General features: G+C 36.4%; 1 protein-coding gene across 2 annotated transcripts in view; it reads left to right on the top strand.

Annotated features, from left to right (window-relative positions):
• The window catches only part of HDAC9 (histone deacetylase 9), a 577,220-nt gene that overhangs the window by 485,697 nt on the left and 70,433 nt on the right, over positions 1-21,090 (top strand). For both annotated transcript variants that reach the window (XM_082662560.1, XM_082662561.1), the window contains one exon: positions 17,921-18,054. In XM_082662560.1, the coding sequence (XP_082518686.1) occupies positions 17,921-18,054 (134 nt within the window). The remainder of the gene's footprint in view (positions 1-17,920; positions 18,055-21,090) is intronic.

Here is a 21,090-nt window from a genome sequence, read left to right on the forward strand (position 1 = left end):
CTAGCTGGACTCCAGCTAGTGCCCAAAGTCCTGAAAACTCTTCTTTATCTTTGATCTACCCATTCTGACACTGGCCTCTGCTTAGTTCACTCTGTCAACATTCAGTGCTACAGTCTTGTCATCTTTCAGGTCTCTTAAGTGCCTTGAAGTATTTGACCTAAAAAGCCACCACGCTCCCTGAAACACTCTGTTTTTGCCACATTTTAGAGTATCTTATGTAAGTTGGATATTGGGCCTCATTGTGCCTTAAGATGCAAGACCTCTAGCATGATCTAGGGAAGACTCCTTTTTCATGTTCCACATCTCCAGCTCGGGAAAGCAGGAAAAAAGTACAGTATAAAAATCATGATGCAGTGTACTCTGGAATATTTCATTCCTCCCCCCCGCTGCCCCAAAATGATAGTTATACTCATATACTGATGGATATGTGAGGAAGTTCCTATTTTCATCTACCTGTAATTCAGTTAATGATTTTTTTTAACGGCAGGTGGGAAGAGCCTATAACAGACCAAAAGTACTTTGATAATAAATATTTAAAATAAACACTTTTCGGTTTCATGTTGGCACGTTGGCAAGTTGAATCATGGCATTTGTAAAGATTGTATAGGATTCTGGCCACAATTGCACTACAGATTTTCTACCACAATGTTGGAGAATAGGCTACTATTTTTTTAAAGAGCTACCTTACTGGTCTTACTAGATTCTCATGGGTTTTGCTAAATACTATACTTTCCTTTGTAAATGTTCTTTAAATATTTCAATTAAATGGTGATTTATTTTAAAAATCAGCAATAACAAATGTGTAATAGAAGCCAAGTATTACAGAATGCTTAATCTTTGACAAATACATTCAGAGCCATTTCATATTTATTTAACATACAATTGCTGTCTAATTTAATCTAAATTAAATGGTTGCTTGAAACCTATAATTCAGAGGCTTCCTGAATCTCCTTTTATGGCAAGAAAAATAAGAAATCATCAGTTTTGCCCCGAGGGTAGAAACTTATCTTTTAAAATCAGGTATTTCTTTTTTTAATTAAAAACCTGGGTTATTTGGGAAATGGAATTCCAAGGAAATGTTTTTGGCAATGAGAGTTATGTCCATTGAGACATGGGTTCGAGCCCTGGTCCGGGAAGATCCCCCATGCCATGGAGCAACTAAGCCCGTGCACCACAACTACTGAGCCTGCGTACTGCAACTACTGAAGCCTGTGTGCCTAGAGTCCGTGCTCTGCAACAAAAGAAGCCACCTCAATGAGAAGCCCACGCACCGCAACAAAGCGTAGCCCCCGCTTGCCACAACTAGAGAAAAGCCTGCGCACAGCAAGGAAGACCCAACACAGCCAATAAACAAATAAATAAATTTATTTTTTAAAAAAAGCAATTAGTCATGAAGTAACCACAAGGACACGTATAGTAGCTAAACTTTTTGGCAGTAGTCACTACAAGAATTGCCATGACCATCATTATCTGAGCTGGATTTGGGGAGTGCCATCATGAATTAATGCTATAACCAACGTTGAAAAGCAAGCTTAGTTCCAAGGGTTAATTTGAAAAGAAATTAAGGGTTTTAGCAGGGGGGCAAGTAATATATTTCTTTACGAAGTGATAATATCAGAAAATCAAAGTGGATTTTTTTTTTCCTGAAAATCAGTTTTTATGAGTGTAAGTTAAAGCTTGATTAAGAAGAATGGGTAACAGTCATTAACTTTTGAGGAGTGTTATTCAGGCACAGTTGGTGCCGTGACTGTAGCATTAATACATTGAACTAGTACTCAGTATGTGGATTCAAACACAGCTGAGAGGTTTGAAGGACACGTGCTGGAATCAACAAACCACTTACTTATTATAGCTTTGCCACTGGCTGTGTTGCTTGGGCAAGTTAATTTCTTTTTACTCATTCTCCCACTTGGGCAGTTGTGATGATTAAATGAGATAATGTGTTTCAAACACATAGCATGGTACCTGATGATGGTAGCTCTCACTAACATTAGTTTCTAAGTGATGTAAGGAAAGGGACTGTCTTTGTTATGCTTAAAACTATATCCTCATTGGCCAGCACAGTTCCTGTATTATACTTTCACTCTGTAAAACTAAATTAATGAAATTGCTTACAAGTTTCATAGAACTGTGTAAGAAACAGTCTGTGACAGGGACTTGAGTTTTCTTTGTGGCTTGTTGTATTTCTTTGGACCTAAACATTTCCCCTGGCTGCTCCCCCAGCCAATCTTTGAGAAAGATTTTTTACATGTACTGGCCACAGTATTTTTTTTAAAACATTAAGAAAGGAAAATAGTTATTCTGTAGTTGGTATATTATAAGAGCATGACATTTTTCAGGGCTTTGCTTTTCTTTACTTTTCTTCAAAAATTGCTCTCCAGTATCAGGCCCTGAATCCAGAAAGTTGGGTATTGTAATTTAAGAGTGTGGACTCCAGAGCCAGAAGGTTTAAATCCTACCTTTGCTGTTTTACCTTGGACAATGTGCTTTAACCTCTCTGTGTTTACTTCCCATCTCTAAATTGAGAATAATGGTAATACCTCTTTCATATCTCTCTGTGTATGTGTGTGTGTGTGTGTGTGTGTGTGTGTGTGTGAGCTGTGTTGAACATTAAATAAGTTGTAAAGAGCCTACCCTGCAATAAGTTCCACATACACTTTAGCTATTAACACACATTCATCCAGGTCTATAAAGTCAGCTTCAGGTCTCTCTACTATTTATACATCAGTCATTTAATTAACATACTGAGAATGCCAAGCACTGTACTGGGCATTGGATATACAAAGCCAGGCAAGACGTGGTCCCTGTTGTCTAGCAGTTTATAACCTCGTAGGGTGAACTCACAAATTAAGGACTATAGAGAGAAATCAGTGTGAAGGGGGCACATACGAACAATTCTGCATTGCCCACGGGGCTCAGGATGTTGCTTACACTAAATTTAAAAGGTGAGTAGGAGTTAGCTGGATGTGGACAGGACATTTCATCAGTGGAAGCTCAGAACTGTGGGCATTGTTTGGTTGCTGTGTTCATCAAATTGTATAAATAGTTACGTCAAGGGAAGAGTAAATGTGGGGACATGACAGAAGATGGGGCTGGAGAGAGAGACCTTGTCTTGCAGGCTTTGAATTTAATCCTGAAAAATGTGAGAAGCCAACGACAAGTGGTTGGGCGGCTGGTGTATGGAGGTCACTGCTCTCTGAAAGTGAGCCTAGAGTTTTCTGCTGGGATGCTTGCCCATCTCCAGGCCCAGAGTCTTCTAACTTGTACACTCTTTCAGCTGTATAAGCCCTCCCATAGTTTCTTGAGCACAAGATGCGTTAGTTGGAAAAGGCTTGCAGTGTCCAATTTGACGTGGCCAGCGATCATACAGAGCCCTTGGTTCTTTAGAAGAGTTCACAGTTCTCGAAATCTCTCTGCCCAGAAAAGGTCACCTAATTTACATAAACCCGGGTTCATCCAGGACTGGGATTCTCCTGTTCTTTTAAACAAAGTGACCCACAGATTTTGGCTTTGGTTCAGGGTAACAGAGAAGCTAGCAGCACTGACTCTATTTGAAGTATCTCATCATGACTGAAAATTCATCATAACCTTATTTTCTTTTAACAACCCACTTCTTCCAGATCCAGCAGACACTTTGTTCAGGCATTGTCAAGGTATGTGTCTTATTCCTCAGCATACTGGCAATTGGCACTTACTTGGGGAAATGGGTGGAGAATAGCGAGGACAGATGAACCCTTTGGGCACATGGTGACATGCATTGGTTACTTCATCTTATTCTAAGTGAAAAGCAAACATGCTTTATGTGTGTGGGTTTTTTAAAAAATTATTTGGGGCTCTTCTCACTTATTTTAAACAGGCAGTAGGGTCAGTGGTTAAGACCTCAGAGTCTAAAGCCTGAGTCCTGACATTACTATATTGTAGTTGTGTGACCTTGGGAAAGTTACTCAACTTCTCTTTGTTTGCCCCTCTAGAAAGTTGGATACTGTCTGTAGCTACCTCATAATGTTGGTGTGAGGACTGAATGAAACATCTGTATGAACCCCAGGACCTGTCACAGGATAACTATTTTAGAATTATTCATTGTTGTAGTTACCATTACTATTCCAACTTTCCTTACACTTTCACTTTTACCTCATGAACTGTTATATCGATTTATCTTACGCCTATAGCATATTCAGGGATATGTGAAAATTTATTAACTCAAAACACCATCCTTTTCTAAAATTTTTATTTATTTATTTATTTGTTTATTTATTTATTTGTGTCTGTGTTGGGTCTTCGTTGCTGCCCGTGGGCTTTCTCTAGTTGCAGTGAGCAGGGGCTACTCTTTGTTGTGGTGCACGAGCTTCTCATTGCGGTGGCTTCTCTTGTTGTGGATCATGGGCTCTGGGTACACAGGCTTCAGTAGTTGTGGCTCACGGACTTAGTTGCTCTGCGGCATGTGGGGTCTTCCCAGACCAGGGCTCGAACCGGTGTCCCCTGCATTGGCAGGCAGATTCTTAACCACTGCCTCACCAGGGAAGCCCCACCATCCATTTATTACCTCACGGTTCTGTTAGGTCACAAGAACTGGGTTCTCTGCTTCTGGTCTTACAAGGTTGATATCAAAATATCAGCCAGGTTGGCTCCTTATGCTGGAGGTTGTAAGGAACAATCCTCTTCTGAGTTTATTTAGTCCCTTGCATTTGTAGAACTGAGGTCTCCATTTCCTTGTTGGCTAGAAGCTACCAACATTCCTCCTCACATTGTCCCTTACATTCTCAAACCATCAGTGGTCCATCAAGTCCTTCTCATGCTTCAAATCTCCCTAACTTCTTCTTACAATACCAACTAGAGAAAAACTCCGCTTTAAAGGGCTCATGCGGGACTTCCCTGGCGGTCCAGAGGTTGAGACTCTGCGCTTCCACTGGAGGGGACATGGGTTTGATCCCTGATCTGGGAACTAGGATCCTGCATGCTGCGTGGCATGGCCAAAAAACATTTTTTTTTAATTAAAAAAAAAATTGAAGGGCTCATGCGATTAGATTATCTTAGCCAGCCCCCTCCAGTTCCCCCTGACAGTGCCTGAAATCTTCCCTTTGATTTACTCAAAGTCAACTGAAACATCTTTTTGCCGTACCACAGGAGTATACATTATATGCACAGATTTCATCCACACTCAGAGGAGACTGTATTATACAAGAGCAAAAGTTATTGGGGGTCATTCTGAGATTTCTGCCTACCATACTATCCAATTGAAATGGAATTAAGTAAACTTAAATAGAATACATTCATTCCATATTCATTCATTCTTTCAGTAGCATGTACTGAGCATCTACTATGTACCAAGCTAGGTGCTAGATTTGAATGTATTAATTCTGGCAATTTATTTTTTAGAAAAAATTTTAAAGAGTAGGATTATCTGGAAATATGGGTTCCTGTTCTCCAAACTTATTTTTCCATTCCCCATTTTGCTGTCTGGAACTGTAATATATATGGTCCTATGTGAGCATAACTGAGTAATTCTACAACTAAGTTTACTAGTAGAAAAACCAAATGAATGAAAAAAATGATACCATTTAGAATACTTTGCCTGTTTACCTAAGAGAGCTTCTGAATTACGAAGAGGGCTGATGGGCTGGTGAGGAAGTAATAGTTATTGATATTGCCTAGATGTGAAGCGCTGGGTGGGTGCATTTTACATATATTATTTCACTGAAACTAACCAACATGACTGTTCCTGTATCAGAAGTGGGAAGCTGAGACAAAGATACACAGATGCATAACACTGCAAACGTTTGAATATGTCCTCTATTATCTTCTGAGTTTCTTCTAAACAGATGTATGTCTTCCATCTATTAAGCTTTATAAAAATATGTTTATTTTATAACAATTATCTTTCTCTATGTCAAATTTTATTTATCCGTGTATGTGCCCCTTATATGTAATTTCTCTGGAAGCAGGAACTATATCTTATTCATCCACGTATTTCCCTAGTTATTGTTAGACTGTGTGTTCAGTGAATACTGGTTGAATTTGAGTAGTGCAAAGTACTGTAATGGGATCATCACTGCTTAGCATGAGTCTGTCCTGCTCTTGTTCCATCCCACTTGGCCAATTTTGCGTGAGCATCGATGAGAGAATAGATCCCATGTGTTTAAAGCATTATTGAAAACAGCAGTAAAAGCTAGTGATTGGCAAATCAAATTGCAGTTGGGGTTTGGCAAAAACAATTTTGTTGAGGGGTGGGAAGGAATGGTCCTATGATATCCAAAAGCATTTTCTAGGGATTTTTATCTCCTCACTGGTTTTATATTTGTGTATTTTAAGGGAAATTTAATTCACATGTTTCTGGATCCTTTACACTTAACACACCAAAGCAATGATTTGTAAAAGCCATTTGGTGTCTAGGAACTCTTTTTAAAGTTCCTTTTGAACTGGAAATCATGTCTGAAAAAATGGGCAGTCTTAATATCTGTTAGGTTGGCTGAATAGTGGGAAATGCTTTGGGTTCTCACCCCAACTCTGTAGTTAACCATTTGCCTTGATAATTGACCTTTCTGAGTCTTAGTTTCCTCAACCTTAAAACGAAAGGATTGGAATATTTAATCTTAAAATTCATTCCTAGATCTTAAGTTCTATGGTTAAACTCTTTTATTCAAAAATATAAAAACTGAATACCTGCTATGTGCCAGGTTCTGTTCAATGTATAGCATTTATATATATATTGAGGTGGCTTTTTATGATTAGATACTTATTTCAAATCTGTGAGGTAGAATAAATAATCCGTAGTTGTATTTACAGGTGAGAAAACTGAGGTTCATGTATTCGAAGTATAAGATTTATATATAAAACTGTGGCACATAGTAGGCATTTAGTAAATAAACTGTTGATTTGTAGATAGATGGATCGTGGATGGACAGACAGATGGAAGGATGGATGGTCAAAATGCCAGTCAACCATTCTTGCCATTTTATTCTCAGGAATTCCTGAGGATAAATATTTTTAAATTTCATTTTTCCAAAATACTGGCATTGAAGTATTCTCTTGCCTCAGATTTTGTTTAGGATACAAACCAACTATTCATTTGTTTTCAAAAGGTGCTGAGAATATAAAGTTACTTCCTGGAGCATCACTGGCTGGAACAGTAAAAGGATTTTTACTGTACTTGAAAGTGCCTTCTTTAAAACATATGCAATATTTATAGGGCTGCTTGGAATAAGCCAACTGAAAGATTTAATGATAATAATCTCCTTAGTTCTTCTAAAATTGATTTCCAGTTTCAATGAACTTGAAAAGAGTCCTAGGACATAAAATAAATAAAGATCTTAATGTGAAGTGAATCTTCAAAATATGTTCATAAATTTACATTTTAAACATGACCAGAAAATATATACCTTTCCCATTATTAAGGTGATGCTTTAATGAAAAATTTTCATTTGCATGAAATAAACCTTTTTTGGCTACAGATGAAAGGATTTTCTGGTAGCGACAATGGTTTTGTGAGTTAAATGATCCCAACATCATCAGGAACGAATCACAAGTGCCTACCATATGAATTACAGCATCATAATTCTTAAAAAGGTATTTCTGTGGAGACCATTCTTCCCATCTGCAACAATCAGCTTCTGCTTTGAAGTCCTGCTAGGGAGCCTCACAATACATGAGCCAGCCACATGCTACCCAAACTTCTCTCTCAACTTGAGTTTGACTGCATTTTCCTAAAGAACAACATGGTAACTTAATGACTAAGGGGTTTAGAGAGGAAAATGACTACAATTTTTGTAATTACACTTTACCGTATGTTCATTCTTCAGTTGATCTTTCCTGGACATAACTACGGAAATTTTGCCAGTGGATGTGCAAAATTAAATTGCAAATGAAAACGGGACAAAAGTATCTGACTCCATTGATCCCTACTATATTGAATTTGCAATGAAGTCTTCACAAATATTTTAGGACCAAATGAAACTAACCTGTTAAAAAATGAGTAAAACTGTTATTGAGGCTTCTTTACCATATCAGAAAGAATTACAAAAATTACATAAATCAGTAACGTATTAGGTGTCAATATTTCTAAAGAGACTGTCACTGCTGCTCACTCTCCACTACCTCTGCTAAATGGCACCATGGAGTGGGGGATTGCCTCTATCATTCTTGCTTTGTTTACTTGAAGCTTTCCTAGGCAGACATAGGAAAGAATAGTGAAGAAGCACTTGTAGTGAATGGGAGACTGATATCAGAAAAGTTAGGAGATTTACAAGTAGAAGTGAAATGATTTCTAATCAGTCATTTTGTGTCACTATTTCTTTATTAATCAAGTGAATCATGACCCAGGTACCTACCTTTCTTGGGGGTTGGCTGCTGATTCTAGAGTGTGATTTTTATAGGATGGCAAAATAGCGATGGTTAACTACACTCTAAGTTAAAGAGAAGTCCCTCTTCAACCTACAGCAGAAGTCCCTCAGTGTTGGCCTCCCTAGAGAGTTCTGATACACTACACGTTTTCAATTTCATAATAAAAACAGACTTTCTAAGAGTATCTCATTTCTCTGAGCTTCTATAAGAATGTTTCAGTTATCCACAACAGGCATTGCTGAACGCACATGAATGGAGTTTATAAAGTTTAGGAACTTCATTCCCATCTTGCCATCGTGTGCTTTACTATTTGTGTTCTATCTCATACTCTGGTAAAAAAGAAAAGTTAGCAGTAAAAAAAAAGCAAGCCTCTTTTCATCCTATAATATACGTAATAACACTAGAATCAGATAAGTGCTTCAAGCATACAGGAGGATATTATTTGCAACCTTATATATAAAGCTGAAAACTAGTAATAATTTAATATCTAAAAACAGAGAATTAGTTGGTATATTAATACATTTAGAATGATATTGCAGAGTATATGAAACATGTTTTCCACTATATTTGTATTTGTAAATGTAAAATTAAAAATTACAATATGATCCTGTTTTATTTTAAAAATACACAAAAACTATAAGCATGAAATACCACAAAAGTGGGATTGGCTATTTCTGATTGGTAGGACTGGATTTATAATTATATAAATTATAATTATTTTATTATTATTTATTAAAAAATATATAATGTATAACAACATATATCATATTTGTTATATATTACATAATTTTATTTGCCTTTTTCTTTCTATTTTCTATTTCCATATTTTTCACAATGAACATGTGTTAATTTTTCTTTTGAAAATAGTTGTTTTCAAATGGAAATTAAAATAAAGTTAGGGTTGTTTCCTTGCACTACCAATATTCTGGGAACTATTTGGGAAACATTAGGGAGAAGCATATGAGACATGCCATTTTGAAGGGTGAATCCTTTTGTGTCCTAATGGCTTAGTTATGAAATATATATCTAAAGTTTAATCTTTGAGGCTTCCTAGAGCAACTTTTCATTTCAAACAATTTCTCCAAACTTAATAAAAATGCTGACACGATATGACTTCTTTAGCAGAAATGAACCCTCATAGAATTTCGGGAAATCACAGTGAAATTGGTCATTTGAAGCACTGCCATATTTACTGCTTAGTTAATATTCTTTTCAGAAGCAACAAAATTAAGTTTGCTTCCACTGAATCAGAGGATTTCTAGCTGAAGATGCCCTTGCAATTCTCTTCCTCAGTGCTGTCTCAGTCTTGGTAGTTACCAGTTCAGTATGTTCGGTCATCAAAAAACAAAAAAAAGATTTGTTACAGTGTACCTTCCTTCTTATGCTTATAATAACGCTGATTTAATTAAATTAATGCTTTTTGAAACAGCCAGGTTATATATAGTATTCTTTAGTGTAGTGGCAGTAGCAGTAGTACAGTAAGTAGTAGGGATAGTATTTTGTTAATGCCTTATTCTACAAGATTTTCTCAGAAGAGCTTAAGGTGCCAACTTTCACTTTGAAAAATATTTCTTAGGGTATTCTGTCACAGTCAATGCACATGGTAGGGACAACTTCTGAGGCTGATTTTCACTGAATATGTATCATTTCCAGTCACTAACCTGATACTGCCCATCTTGCTGCCCCAGGCAACCAGGCTCCTCCCTAAGTACCCCACCCTCTAAAAAAAATTCAGAAACAAAAGGTATATGTGGACCTTAAGAACCCAGTTCCACCCCATTTCATATCTGTAATTGCTTGAGCTCAACATGCACCGTGTTATACAGACTTACTTTCTCACTTGATCGCTTCTTTCCCATCAACCCTCACACTCCAGACACTCGAACCTCCTTGAGGAAAACCTTGCTGGCGCTATGCTCTCTGCTATAATTTTTCAGCTGTACAGGTTCAGTTTGTTGTGACACGTAGGATGAACTTCTGTGCTTTTGTGAAGCTGGAAGTAAAAACCATTAAATGAAACTTGTAATTATGCCCATTAAAATTATGTTACAAAACCTCTCAAATAAACACACATACACGCACACATGCACGCACCACTGAATCTTCTTTTTCTCATGTCCAGAAAAATAATACCTTGACATTGGTAGCCACACTTAGCTTTTCTAATCCCTCTTATATACGTACAGCAGTAATGGACACAGTAGAACTCAGGTTAATAGAAGTAAAATGTTGTTCTTAAATTTCTTACTTTGATGGGAAGAAAGAGCTTAGGCCTCGTAGAAATTTTATTTCTTTACTTCACTTGAACGTTTTGTGCAAGGATAACTCAGAGTTCAGCTGCCTCAATCTGTGGCTCCAGAGATCACATGGGTAACATGTGAATGGGAAATAAACCCTGTAGGTAAAAGAAAGAGGAATTTGGATAGAGATCAAAGATTAGCTTCATTCCATTCTTTCCTTCCACTTTTTACTATCCCCTCTAAATTTGGTATTTTACGGGACTTTTTTTTTATTCCCAAAGGAAAGAGTGAACTTAAATCAGATTTGAGACTTTATCCCTCTCCCCACCTCCTTTTTTTTAATCCATGTGATTTGATTCACTCAGTAGTAACTTTAGATAATTGAATTCTCAATTGCTAGGAACCTTCAGTATGAAAGATGTGGCATACAGGCTTGATTTATTATTATCTCTTTTTAAGTTATCACTGTAGCCATGGTTTAGGTTACAGGAAAAGCTGTTCAGAATATTTAACAATATGATTAGTAGAAATATCTGTCTGTGAGTATTAGGAATATTTCTTGCTCATTTATCTTCTAGAATAGAATTACTTACTATGTGCTATTAACCCTGACTTAGGCCAAGTACGTTTCTAAGCATTAGGATCAGGACTCTGTATTACACATTTTCTGTAAGCTTACCGTTCTTTTTATAGCAGTCAGGTAAGAAGGTGGAGCTTAATGTGTTCAGCCTCATTCCTAAATGGCCTGTGGAAAAGATTCTTATTGGTATCATCATGAGGTCCATAGAAGTGAAAAACACAATAATGCTTAAAAACAGTTTTCACCTGGGCTTCCCTGGTGGCGCAGTGGTTGAGAGTACGCCTGCGGATGCAGGGGACACGGGTTCGTGCCCCGGTCCGGGAATATCCCACATGCCGCGGAGCGGCTGGGCCCGTGAGCCATGGCCGCTGAGCCTGCGCCTCCGGAGCCTGTGCTGCGCAACGGGAGAGGCCACAACAGTGAGAGGCCCGCGTACCGCAAAAAACAAAACAGTTTTCACTTAATTTTTAAATCTTTTTTAGAATAGTTTTTGCCAAGTATTTAGAAACATAGGGTAATTATAAAGTGAATATTTTGACTTCCATCAAAATAGTAGCTAAGTGGATAGAATCAACATATTGAAGTGCTGCAAGGTAATGGGGAAATGAACTCACCTTGTTCATAGTTAACCTCAAGTGCTAGACCAGAGCTGAAATTCTGGACCGCTCTGGTTTATTGAGTGGATATCTCAATGCATTCCAAGGATTAAGATGATACTATTTCATTGTTCTAAAATGGAAGCAACTTAGTTTGGTTTTAGGGTCTCATTGCTTGACAGTTTTATAGACTTGCATTACTTCTACCAACCTTATCCTGAAAATTTACTTTCTTTTCAAACAGAAACCCACAATACCTAAGAGAAGAACAAGGTCAGGCTTGAGAGCAGCCTAGGTAGGCTTGCAGACCATGCATTTCCACATTCGTGATAATTCTTTCAAGTTTTCATGGATATAGAAGTATTGTAAATATTATAAGTATTATATAAATGAGGGAGAATGAAATAGTCTTGTACTTAGAATGGTTAATACAAGAAGCTAAAAATTTGAATTAATGTAAACACTGAAAAAATGAGTAACACTATAGAGACAAAAAAGATCATTTGTTTGCAGGGATTGGGGGGCGGAGAGGAGGGATGAATAGGTGGAGCACAGGGAATTTTAGGACCTTGAAACTAATCTGTATGATGCTATAATGGTGGATACATGACTTTATGTGTTTGGCAAAGCCCATAGAACTATACAACACAAAGAGTAAATCCTGGTCATAGACTTTCGTTAACAATAATGTATCAATACTGGTTCATCAACTGTAACAAATGTACCACACTAATGCAAGATATTATTAATAGGGGAAACCACAGCAAGGGGGTTGGGTAGTATATTGGAACTCTCCGTGCTTTCTGCTTAAATTTTCGATAACCCCAAAACTGCTCTTAAACAGTCTATTAATTTTGTTAATGTTTTGGTTTTTTCCCTTCCAGTTTTTTTGAGATATAATTGATATACAAGCATTGTATAAGTTTAAGTGTATAGCATAATAAATTGACTTATATAAATCATGAAATGATAATCACAGTAAGTTTAGTGAACATGTATCATCCCATATATGTAGATATAAAATTAAAGAGATAGAAAAAAATATTTTCCTTGCAATGAGAACTTTTAGGATTTACTCTCTTAGCAATTTTCATATATGACACACAGCAATGTTAATTAGATTTATCATGCTGTACATTACATCCATAGTACTTATTTATCTTATAACTGGAAGTGTGTACCTTTTGACTGCCTTCATGCAATTCCCCCTCCCCCTAAACCCCACCTCTGATAACCACAAGCCTGATATCTTTTTCTCTATATGTCTGTTGAGTGCATTGGGTCTCATGTGTCTTTTAAAGCCAAAAGACTATCTTTAGAATTATGTTTGAATTCCTTTTTCTTTTTTGTGTGCGTATCTATTGTAGATTTTTGGTTTGTGGTTACCATGAGGTTTATATATAGCAATCTAAATATAAATATGATTATTTTAAGTTGCTGATCTCTTAAGTTCAAACACATTTTAACAACCCTGAATTTTAACTCCCCTTCCCATGTTTACTGTTTTTGACATAATATTTTACATCTTTTTGTTTTGTGCATCCCTTAAGTACTTATTGTGGATATAGATGATTTTACTTCTTTGGTCTTTAAACTTTCCTACTAGCTTTATACGTGGCTAATTTACTACCTTTTCTATATATTTGCCTTTACCAATAAAACTTTTCATAATTTTCATATTTCTAGTTATGGCTCTTTCTTTTTCACATAGAGAAGTCCTTTTAACATTTCTTGTAAAGCTAGTTTGGTGGTGCTGAACTCTTTTAGCTTCTCCTTGTCTGTAAAACTTTTGATCTCTGCATCAAATCTGAATGAAAGCCTTGCTGGGTAAAGTATTCTTGTTTGTAGGTTTCTCCCTTTTATTACTCCAGGATCAGCAGGTGTGTCTGACTCAGGCTCCTTTCAAATTACTGTTTCTGCCCTGGGTCCTGGAGAGTGTAAGATTTTGTGTGTGCCTTTAAGAGTGGAGTCTAGGGACTTCCCTGGTGGTGCAGTGGATAAGAATCTGCCTGCCAATGCAGGGGACATGGGTTCGAGCCCTGGTCTGGGAAGATCCCACATGCCGAGGAACAACTAAGCCCGTGAGCCACAACTACTGAGCACGCGAGCCACAACTACTGAAGCCTGTGTGCCTAGAGCCCGTGCTCCACAACAAGAGAAGCCACCACAATGAGAAGCCCATGCACCGCAACAAAGAGTGGCCCCCACTCACCACAACTAGAGAAAGCCCACGCGCAGCAATGAAGACCCAATGCAGCCTAAAATAAATAAATAAATACATTAATTAATAAAAAAGAGTGGAGTCTATTTCCCACAGCCCTCTGACTCTCCCCAAAGTAATCCCCACTGCCCTTCAGAGCCAAACTTTCTGGGATCTTGGCTTCCCAGTGCAGGACCCCCAGGCTGGAGAGCTCGATGTGGGGCTTGGACCCCTTGCTCCTTGGGGAGAACCTCTGTAATTGTAAGTAGCCTCCTGTCTGTGGGTGCCCACCTAGGAATATGGGTCTTGACTATACTACATCTTTGCCCTTCCTACCCATCTCATTGTGGTTCCTTCTTTATATCTTTAGTTGTACATCTTTTCTGATATCCTTTTAGTCTTTCTCCTCAATAGGTGCTCTGTAAATAGTTGTAATTTCTGTGTGCCCATGGGAGAAGGTGAGCTCAGGGTCTTCCTACTCCACAGTCTTGGCCACTTGTTTTCAACAAGTCGATTCAGGAACTTGTGGGCCGCTGAGCATGTGAGGATCTGGGAGCCCAGTCCAGATGTGTTATGCTGTAGCAACACATCTGTTAACTGCTTTAAAAATATAATTGTTTTAAAAATTAAATGTTTATGTCCTGCATGTTCTTAAAGCCTATTAAAAAAATGAAATGCCATATTGAACACATGGTTGTTTTTTAAAAAATTATTTATTTATTTATTTATTTATTTTTGTCTGTGTTGGGTCTTCGTTTCTGTGCGAGGGCTTTCTCTAGCTGCGGCGAGCGGGGGCCACTCTTCATCGCGGTGCGTGGGCCTCTCACTGTCGCAGCCTCTCTTGTTGCGGAGGACAAGCTCCAGACGTGCAGGCTCAGTAGTTGTGGCTCACGGGCCTAGTTGCTCCACGGCATGTGGGATCTTCCCAGACCAGGGCTCGAACCCGTGTCCCCTGCATTGGCAGGCAGATTCTCAACCACTGCACCACCAGAGAAGCCCAAACACATGGTTTTATATATTTTCATTTATCCTTTTTTTTTTCAGTAGTGCCTGAAATTGAGCAGGTTGATGAAATGTTAAAATTTTTTAAATATTAACTGAGAGACATTTACATTTGGCAATATGAGTGACTGCATATACTGAAATACTCCTACATGAAAATATCAAGACTACTCTTTTAAGTTTATGGATGACTTCCAAAAAGATGAAGAAAAGTGAGCAAATACTATAGCTGGTGGCCACCCTGGACTATCCCAAAGTGTTCAGTTGGCGAAAGCTTGAACATTAATAGACTACTGCATACTAGAAAGGGGAGTCGAAGCTTTGGGTCTATGAAGGGAAGGGTTTTGATTGGAGACCAGAATAAAAAAGGGAATGTCAAAGGGCCAACTCTAAAGAAAAGGATAAATAGGAGAAAAGGAAATACTGCTGAATAAAACAACAAATTGATCTTAGCTATGGCTATCAGTAGAAGGAATTTCAAAGGGAATGGAAAGGGAAAAAAAAACTATATTTTTTTCTATGTCAATTTGTAATCGTTTGGGGGTCCATATTTACATTATCTGTGCATTAAAAAAAAAAACAGCCCTTGAGTCTAAAAATTTTAAATTGATCTTGGTTGGTAATGTTTCAGCCATCCAGCAGAAGCAAACAAAATCACACTCAACTCAGGTTTCAAAGATAAATATATCACATTCAACTCAGGCTTCCAAGCTTTCTCACATATAAAGTTCTGATTAATATGAGTGCAAAAAAATTCAAAAAACAAAGGAGAATTAAGACATCATGAGGCTGAATCATCAGAAACAAAAAATAGTAAAACTAAGCCATAAAGACTTCAAATAGCAGATACAGAAAATAAAATAATTATGCCTAAAGAAATAAAAGAAAGAAATAAAAACATGAACCAAAAGTAAGAAAATATAAAAATGACTAGGAAGTTATGAAATATAACCAAATAGAACATCTAGAATTGAACAATGTAATCACTGAAATGAAAATATCTGTAGAAGTATAAATAGCAGATAAGATACATCTGGAGAGAGAAAGTCTGGAAGATAGATCTGAAATAAAAGTACACATAATGCAGGACAGAAAGAAAATATGAAAGAAAACTTCAGAGATGTTGAGGATACAGTAACAATGACTACATCTAATTGGAGTGCCAACATATGATAATAAAGGTAATAAATAACTTTACTGAATAAATTTGAACACAAAAGATAGAAATTTCTAGAAAAATATAACTTACGAAGATATTGAAAACACAAATAGTCCTCTAATCCCTAAAGAAATTCTCAATAGATAAAAATCTTCCTCAAAGAAAACACAAGAGTCAAATGGTCTTACAGAAGATTTCTACCCAACATTCTAGGGTCAAATAATAGAAAAAGAGGGTCTGACCATAATAAAATTCAACATGGTCAATAAAAGAATGGAAATTTATAGATTAACCCCTTTCATAAACATAGGTGAAAAAAAATTCTAAACAAAGCATTAGTCAAATCCAGCTTTGTATAAAAAAGATAATATATCACAACCAAACTTATTTTATTTCATAAATTCAATGATGGCTAAATATTTGAAATATTAATGTAACTCACAACACTATGAAATTATAGGAGAAAAACCATCTTATTTGGTATAGTAAAATAATTAAATTCAACATCTGTTTATAATAAAAACTCTAATTTGGAGTAGAAATAGAAAGGTTCCTCCTTATACTGAAGGAAACCACGGTAAGATGCTATTATCATTCATCCACCCAGTTGGCAAATCATACCAAATGGTGGCAAGGATGTGACTAAACTGGAATTCTAATATATACTGCTTCTCAGAGTGGGGATTGATAATAGTCCTTTGGAAATGATCTGGTATTATTTAGCAGGTTTTAAGTCATGACAATTTCACTCTGCTCTTGCACATGTACACCAGAAGACTGGTATAAGAATGTTCATGGGGCATTTTTTTTTGGCCGCAATACATGGCTTGTGGGATCTTAGTTCCCCTGACCAGGTATGGAACCCCGGGCCCACGGCAGTGAAAGCGCAGAGTCCTATCCACTGGACCTCGAGGGAAGTCCCATAGGGGCATTTTTTTGTAATAACACAAAACCTAAATATTTGTCAGCAGGAGAATGGGTAAATAAATTCTTCTATACTTGTTAAATGGCCTACTAGACAGCATAGGACTGTAGCTACATGTATCAACAGAGATGAGCTAACAAAATGTGTGAAAAGAGCAAGGTGCAAAAGTATAAAACCATTTTTATTAAAGTTCCAAAATAAGCAAATTAACAATGGAAAGCAAAGGAGTTATAAACATAAACTCAGGATCCTGATTTCCCATAGTGAGGAGGAATTATGTTGTTAGAGAGAAGCATACAGGGGGCTTCAAAAGTATTTTCCTTAAATTGGAAGGTGAGTGACCAGGTGTTTTTCATATTACACTTTATAACATAAATAGATATTATTTTTTGCATTTATCAGCTATTTCATAGTAAAAGAATGTCTGTAAAATCTAATGTGATAGTTAAGTACTTTGAGGTGATATATAGAAAACTTCCTTTTATAATGAAGGCAGATGATGGAAACAGGAAAGAAATATTAAGGAAACGGAATTCTTTACCTTATTAACAGCGAAACACTATTCAAGTTTTTCATCCAGGTACACATAGAATGTGTTGTGAAAGGCAGTAATGTGCACTGGTGAAGAACCAAAACGACTGTTGTAAATCTTAGTTGTGATACTTCTTAGCTGTGGGATCTTGGGTTTTGGTGCCCTCATTTGTTAAATAGAGATACTAATAGGACCTAATTTATCAAGTTATTGTGAGTATTAAACAAGTTAGCACATGGGAAGTGCTGAGAAAGGACATATGCAGAATAAATGCTCAATCAATATTAGATTCTAGTGGTCAGTTAACTTTTAATTTATACTTTGAAATGTTCTGTTTGCATTATGTTAGGCTTTGGTCATTTGACGAAGCAGTTGATGACACTGGCTGATGGACATGTGGTGTTGGCTCTAGAAGGAGGACATGATCTCACAGCCATCTGCGATGCATCAGAAGCCTGTGTAAATGCCCTTCTAGGAAATGAGGTAAAAAACTAAAAGTACAAAAGAGTAGGGGTAAAGGACCAGGAATGTATGCATGCATATTTTTTGTCTTTTTTAAAATCACGTGAACTCAGAAAACACAATGGAGCTCTTACAATTTTAAGGAAGAAGGAAAGCCTTGGATAAGAAAAGTTTACATGTTCTCATGGTATATGCTATAACTTTTGCCCAGTTATGGAATCCATATAGTACTCCCCTTGATCAGGTTATTGGCAGACGTCAATAAATAAGTAAAGATAACCCTTGGGAGGAAATGGTTTGTATATTGATCCGGCTAATGAGCAGTGAAACATTGAAAAAGAAATAACTCAAAGAAAAGTTCTCTTAATATTTTCTGTAGGATTATGTCAGTTCAGGGGGGAAAAAAGCTTTTGAAAAATATTTTTTCAGCTTTATTAAGGTATAATTGGCAAATAAAGTTATAGTACATATATCTAACATATACAGTTATGATTTGATGTGCGTATACATTGTAAAATGATTCCCTCCATTGAGTTCATTTAACACATTCATCACCTCACAGTTACTTTTTTTTTGATGAAAATACTTAAGTTCTACTCTCTTAGAAAATTTAATTATACAAGACAGTATTATCAGTTATATTCACCATGTTATACATTACATCCTCAAGCCTTATTCATCTTATAAGTGAAAGTTTAAAAACATTTACCAACCTCTCCTTATTCCCCCCACCACCCAGCTCCTGGCAACCACCATTCTACCCTCTGTTTCTATGAATTCAACTATTTTGTTTGTTTGTTTTTGGTTCTACATAAGTGATACCATGTAGTTTTTCATTTTCTCTATCTGGCTTATTTCACTTGGCATAATACCGTCCATGTTCATCCATGTTGTCACAAAAGACAGAATTTCATTCTTTTTTTTAAGATTGTGAAATATTCCATTGTATCTGTGTATGTGTATGTGTGTGTATTACATTTTCTTTATCCATTCATCTGCGGATGGACACCTACATTGTTTCCAAACCTTGACTATTGTGAATAGTGCTGCAATAAATCTGGCAGTTCAGATATCTCTTTGAGATAATGAAATAGTGATTTCATTTCCTTCGGATATTTGCCCAGAAGTGAGATTCCTGGGTCATATGGTAGTTCTATTTTTAATTTCTTGAGGGACTTCCTACTGTTTTCCATAGTGACTATACTACCAAGAATGCACAAGGGTTCCCTTTTCCCAACATCCTTACCAGCATTTATCTCTTCCCTTTTTGGTAATACACGTCCTAACAATATGTGAGGAAGTATCTCATTATGGTTTGATTTGCATTTTCCTGATCATTAATGATGTTGAATACCTTTTCGTGTACATGTTGCCATTTGTATGTCTTCTTTGGAAAAACACATATTCAGATCCTTTGCCCATTTTGAATTGTGGTATTTGGTTTAGTTTGTTTGTTTGTTTTGCTATTGAGTTGTATGAATTCCTTGTATATTTTGGATACTAACTGCTTATTGGATATGTGGTAAATACTTTTTCCCATTCCATGGGTTGCCTTTTCATTTTATTGATGATTACCATTGCTGTGACAGGAGTGGGTATCCTTATCTTGTTTCTAATCTTAGAGGAAAAGTTTTCAGCTTTTCAATATTGAGTATCATGTTAGCTGTGAGTTTCTCATATACGGGACTTATTATGTTGAGGTACCTTCCTTCTATACCAAATTTATTGAGAGTTTTTTTCATGAAAGGATGTTGAATTTTGTCAAATGCTTTGTCTGCATCTATTAAGATTATTATATAGTCTTTATCCTTCATTTTGTTGATGTAGCTTATTGCATTTATTTATTTACAGATGATGAACTACGCTTGCATCCCAGGAATAAACCCCACTTAATCATGGCATATGATCCTTTTAATGTACTGTTGAATTCACTTTGCTAGTATTTTGTTGAGGATAGTTGATCTCTGTTCATCAGGGATATTGGCCTGTAATTTCTCTCCTTGTAGTGTTCTTTACTGGCTTTGGTATCAAGGAAATGCTGACCTCCAAAAATGAGTTTGGACATCTTACCTCCTCTTCAATTTTTTGGATGAGTTTGAGAAAGATTGGTATTACTTCTTCTTTAATATTTGATGGAATTCACCAGTGAAGCCATCTGATTCTGGACTTTTCTTGGTTGGGAGGTTTTTGATTACTAATTCAATCTCCTTACTAGTAATTTGTTTGTTCAGATTTTCTGTTTCTTCATTATTCAATCTTGATGCGTTTTTTGTTTCTAGAAGTTTATCCATTTCTTCTAAGCTATTTAATTTGTTGGCATATAATTTTTCATAGTAGTTGCTTATGTTCCCTTGTATTTCTGTTATGAATTGTAATGTCTCCTCATGCATTATTAATTGAGGCCTTTCTCATTTTTTCTTAGTCTAGGTAAAAGTTTATCAATTTTATCTTTTCATAAAACAAGCTTAGTTTTACTGATTTTTTTCTATTGTCTTTTTAATCTCTATTTTATTTATTTCCACTCCGATCTTTGTTGTTTCCTTCTTTCTACTAATTTGGCCTTGGTTCAGTCTTCACTTTTTAGTTTCTTGAGGTGTAAAGTTAGGTTGTTTAGTTGAGATCTTTCTTTTTTCTTAATGTAAGCATTTATCACTATAAACTTCTCTCTTAGAATGGCTTTTGCTGCATGCCATACGTTTTGGTAATTTGTGCTTCCATTCTCATTTGTCTCAAGATTTATTTTATTTCTTTTGATTTCTTCTTTGACATGTTGATCGTTCAGTAGCATGTTGTTAAATTACTATCTATTTGTGAATTTTCCAGTGTTTTCTTGTCATTGATTTCTAGTTTCATGCTATTGTGGTCAGAAAAAATAATTGGGATGATTTCAGTCTTTTAAAATTTGCTAAGACTGGTTTTGTGGCCTACTGTATTATCTCTCCAGGAGAATGTTCCATGTGTGCTTAAGAAGAATGTATATTCTGCCGCTGTTGGATGGAATGATCTGTATATGTCTGTTAGGTCTATGCCATCTAATGTAGTTTAAGTCCAGTGTTT

This window comes from Grampus griseus, assembly GCF_964374135.1.
Source record: "Grampus griseus genome assembly, chromosome: 9".
Classification (NCBI taxonomy): domain Eukaryota; kingdom Metazoa; phylum Chordata; class Mammalia; order Artiodactyla; family Delphinidae; genus Grampus; species Grampus griseus.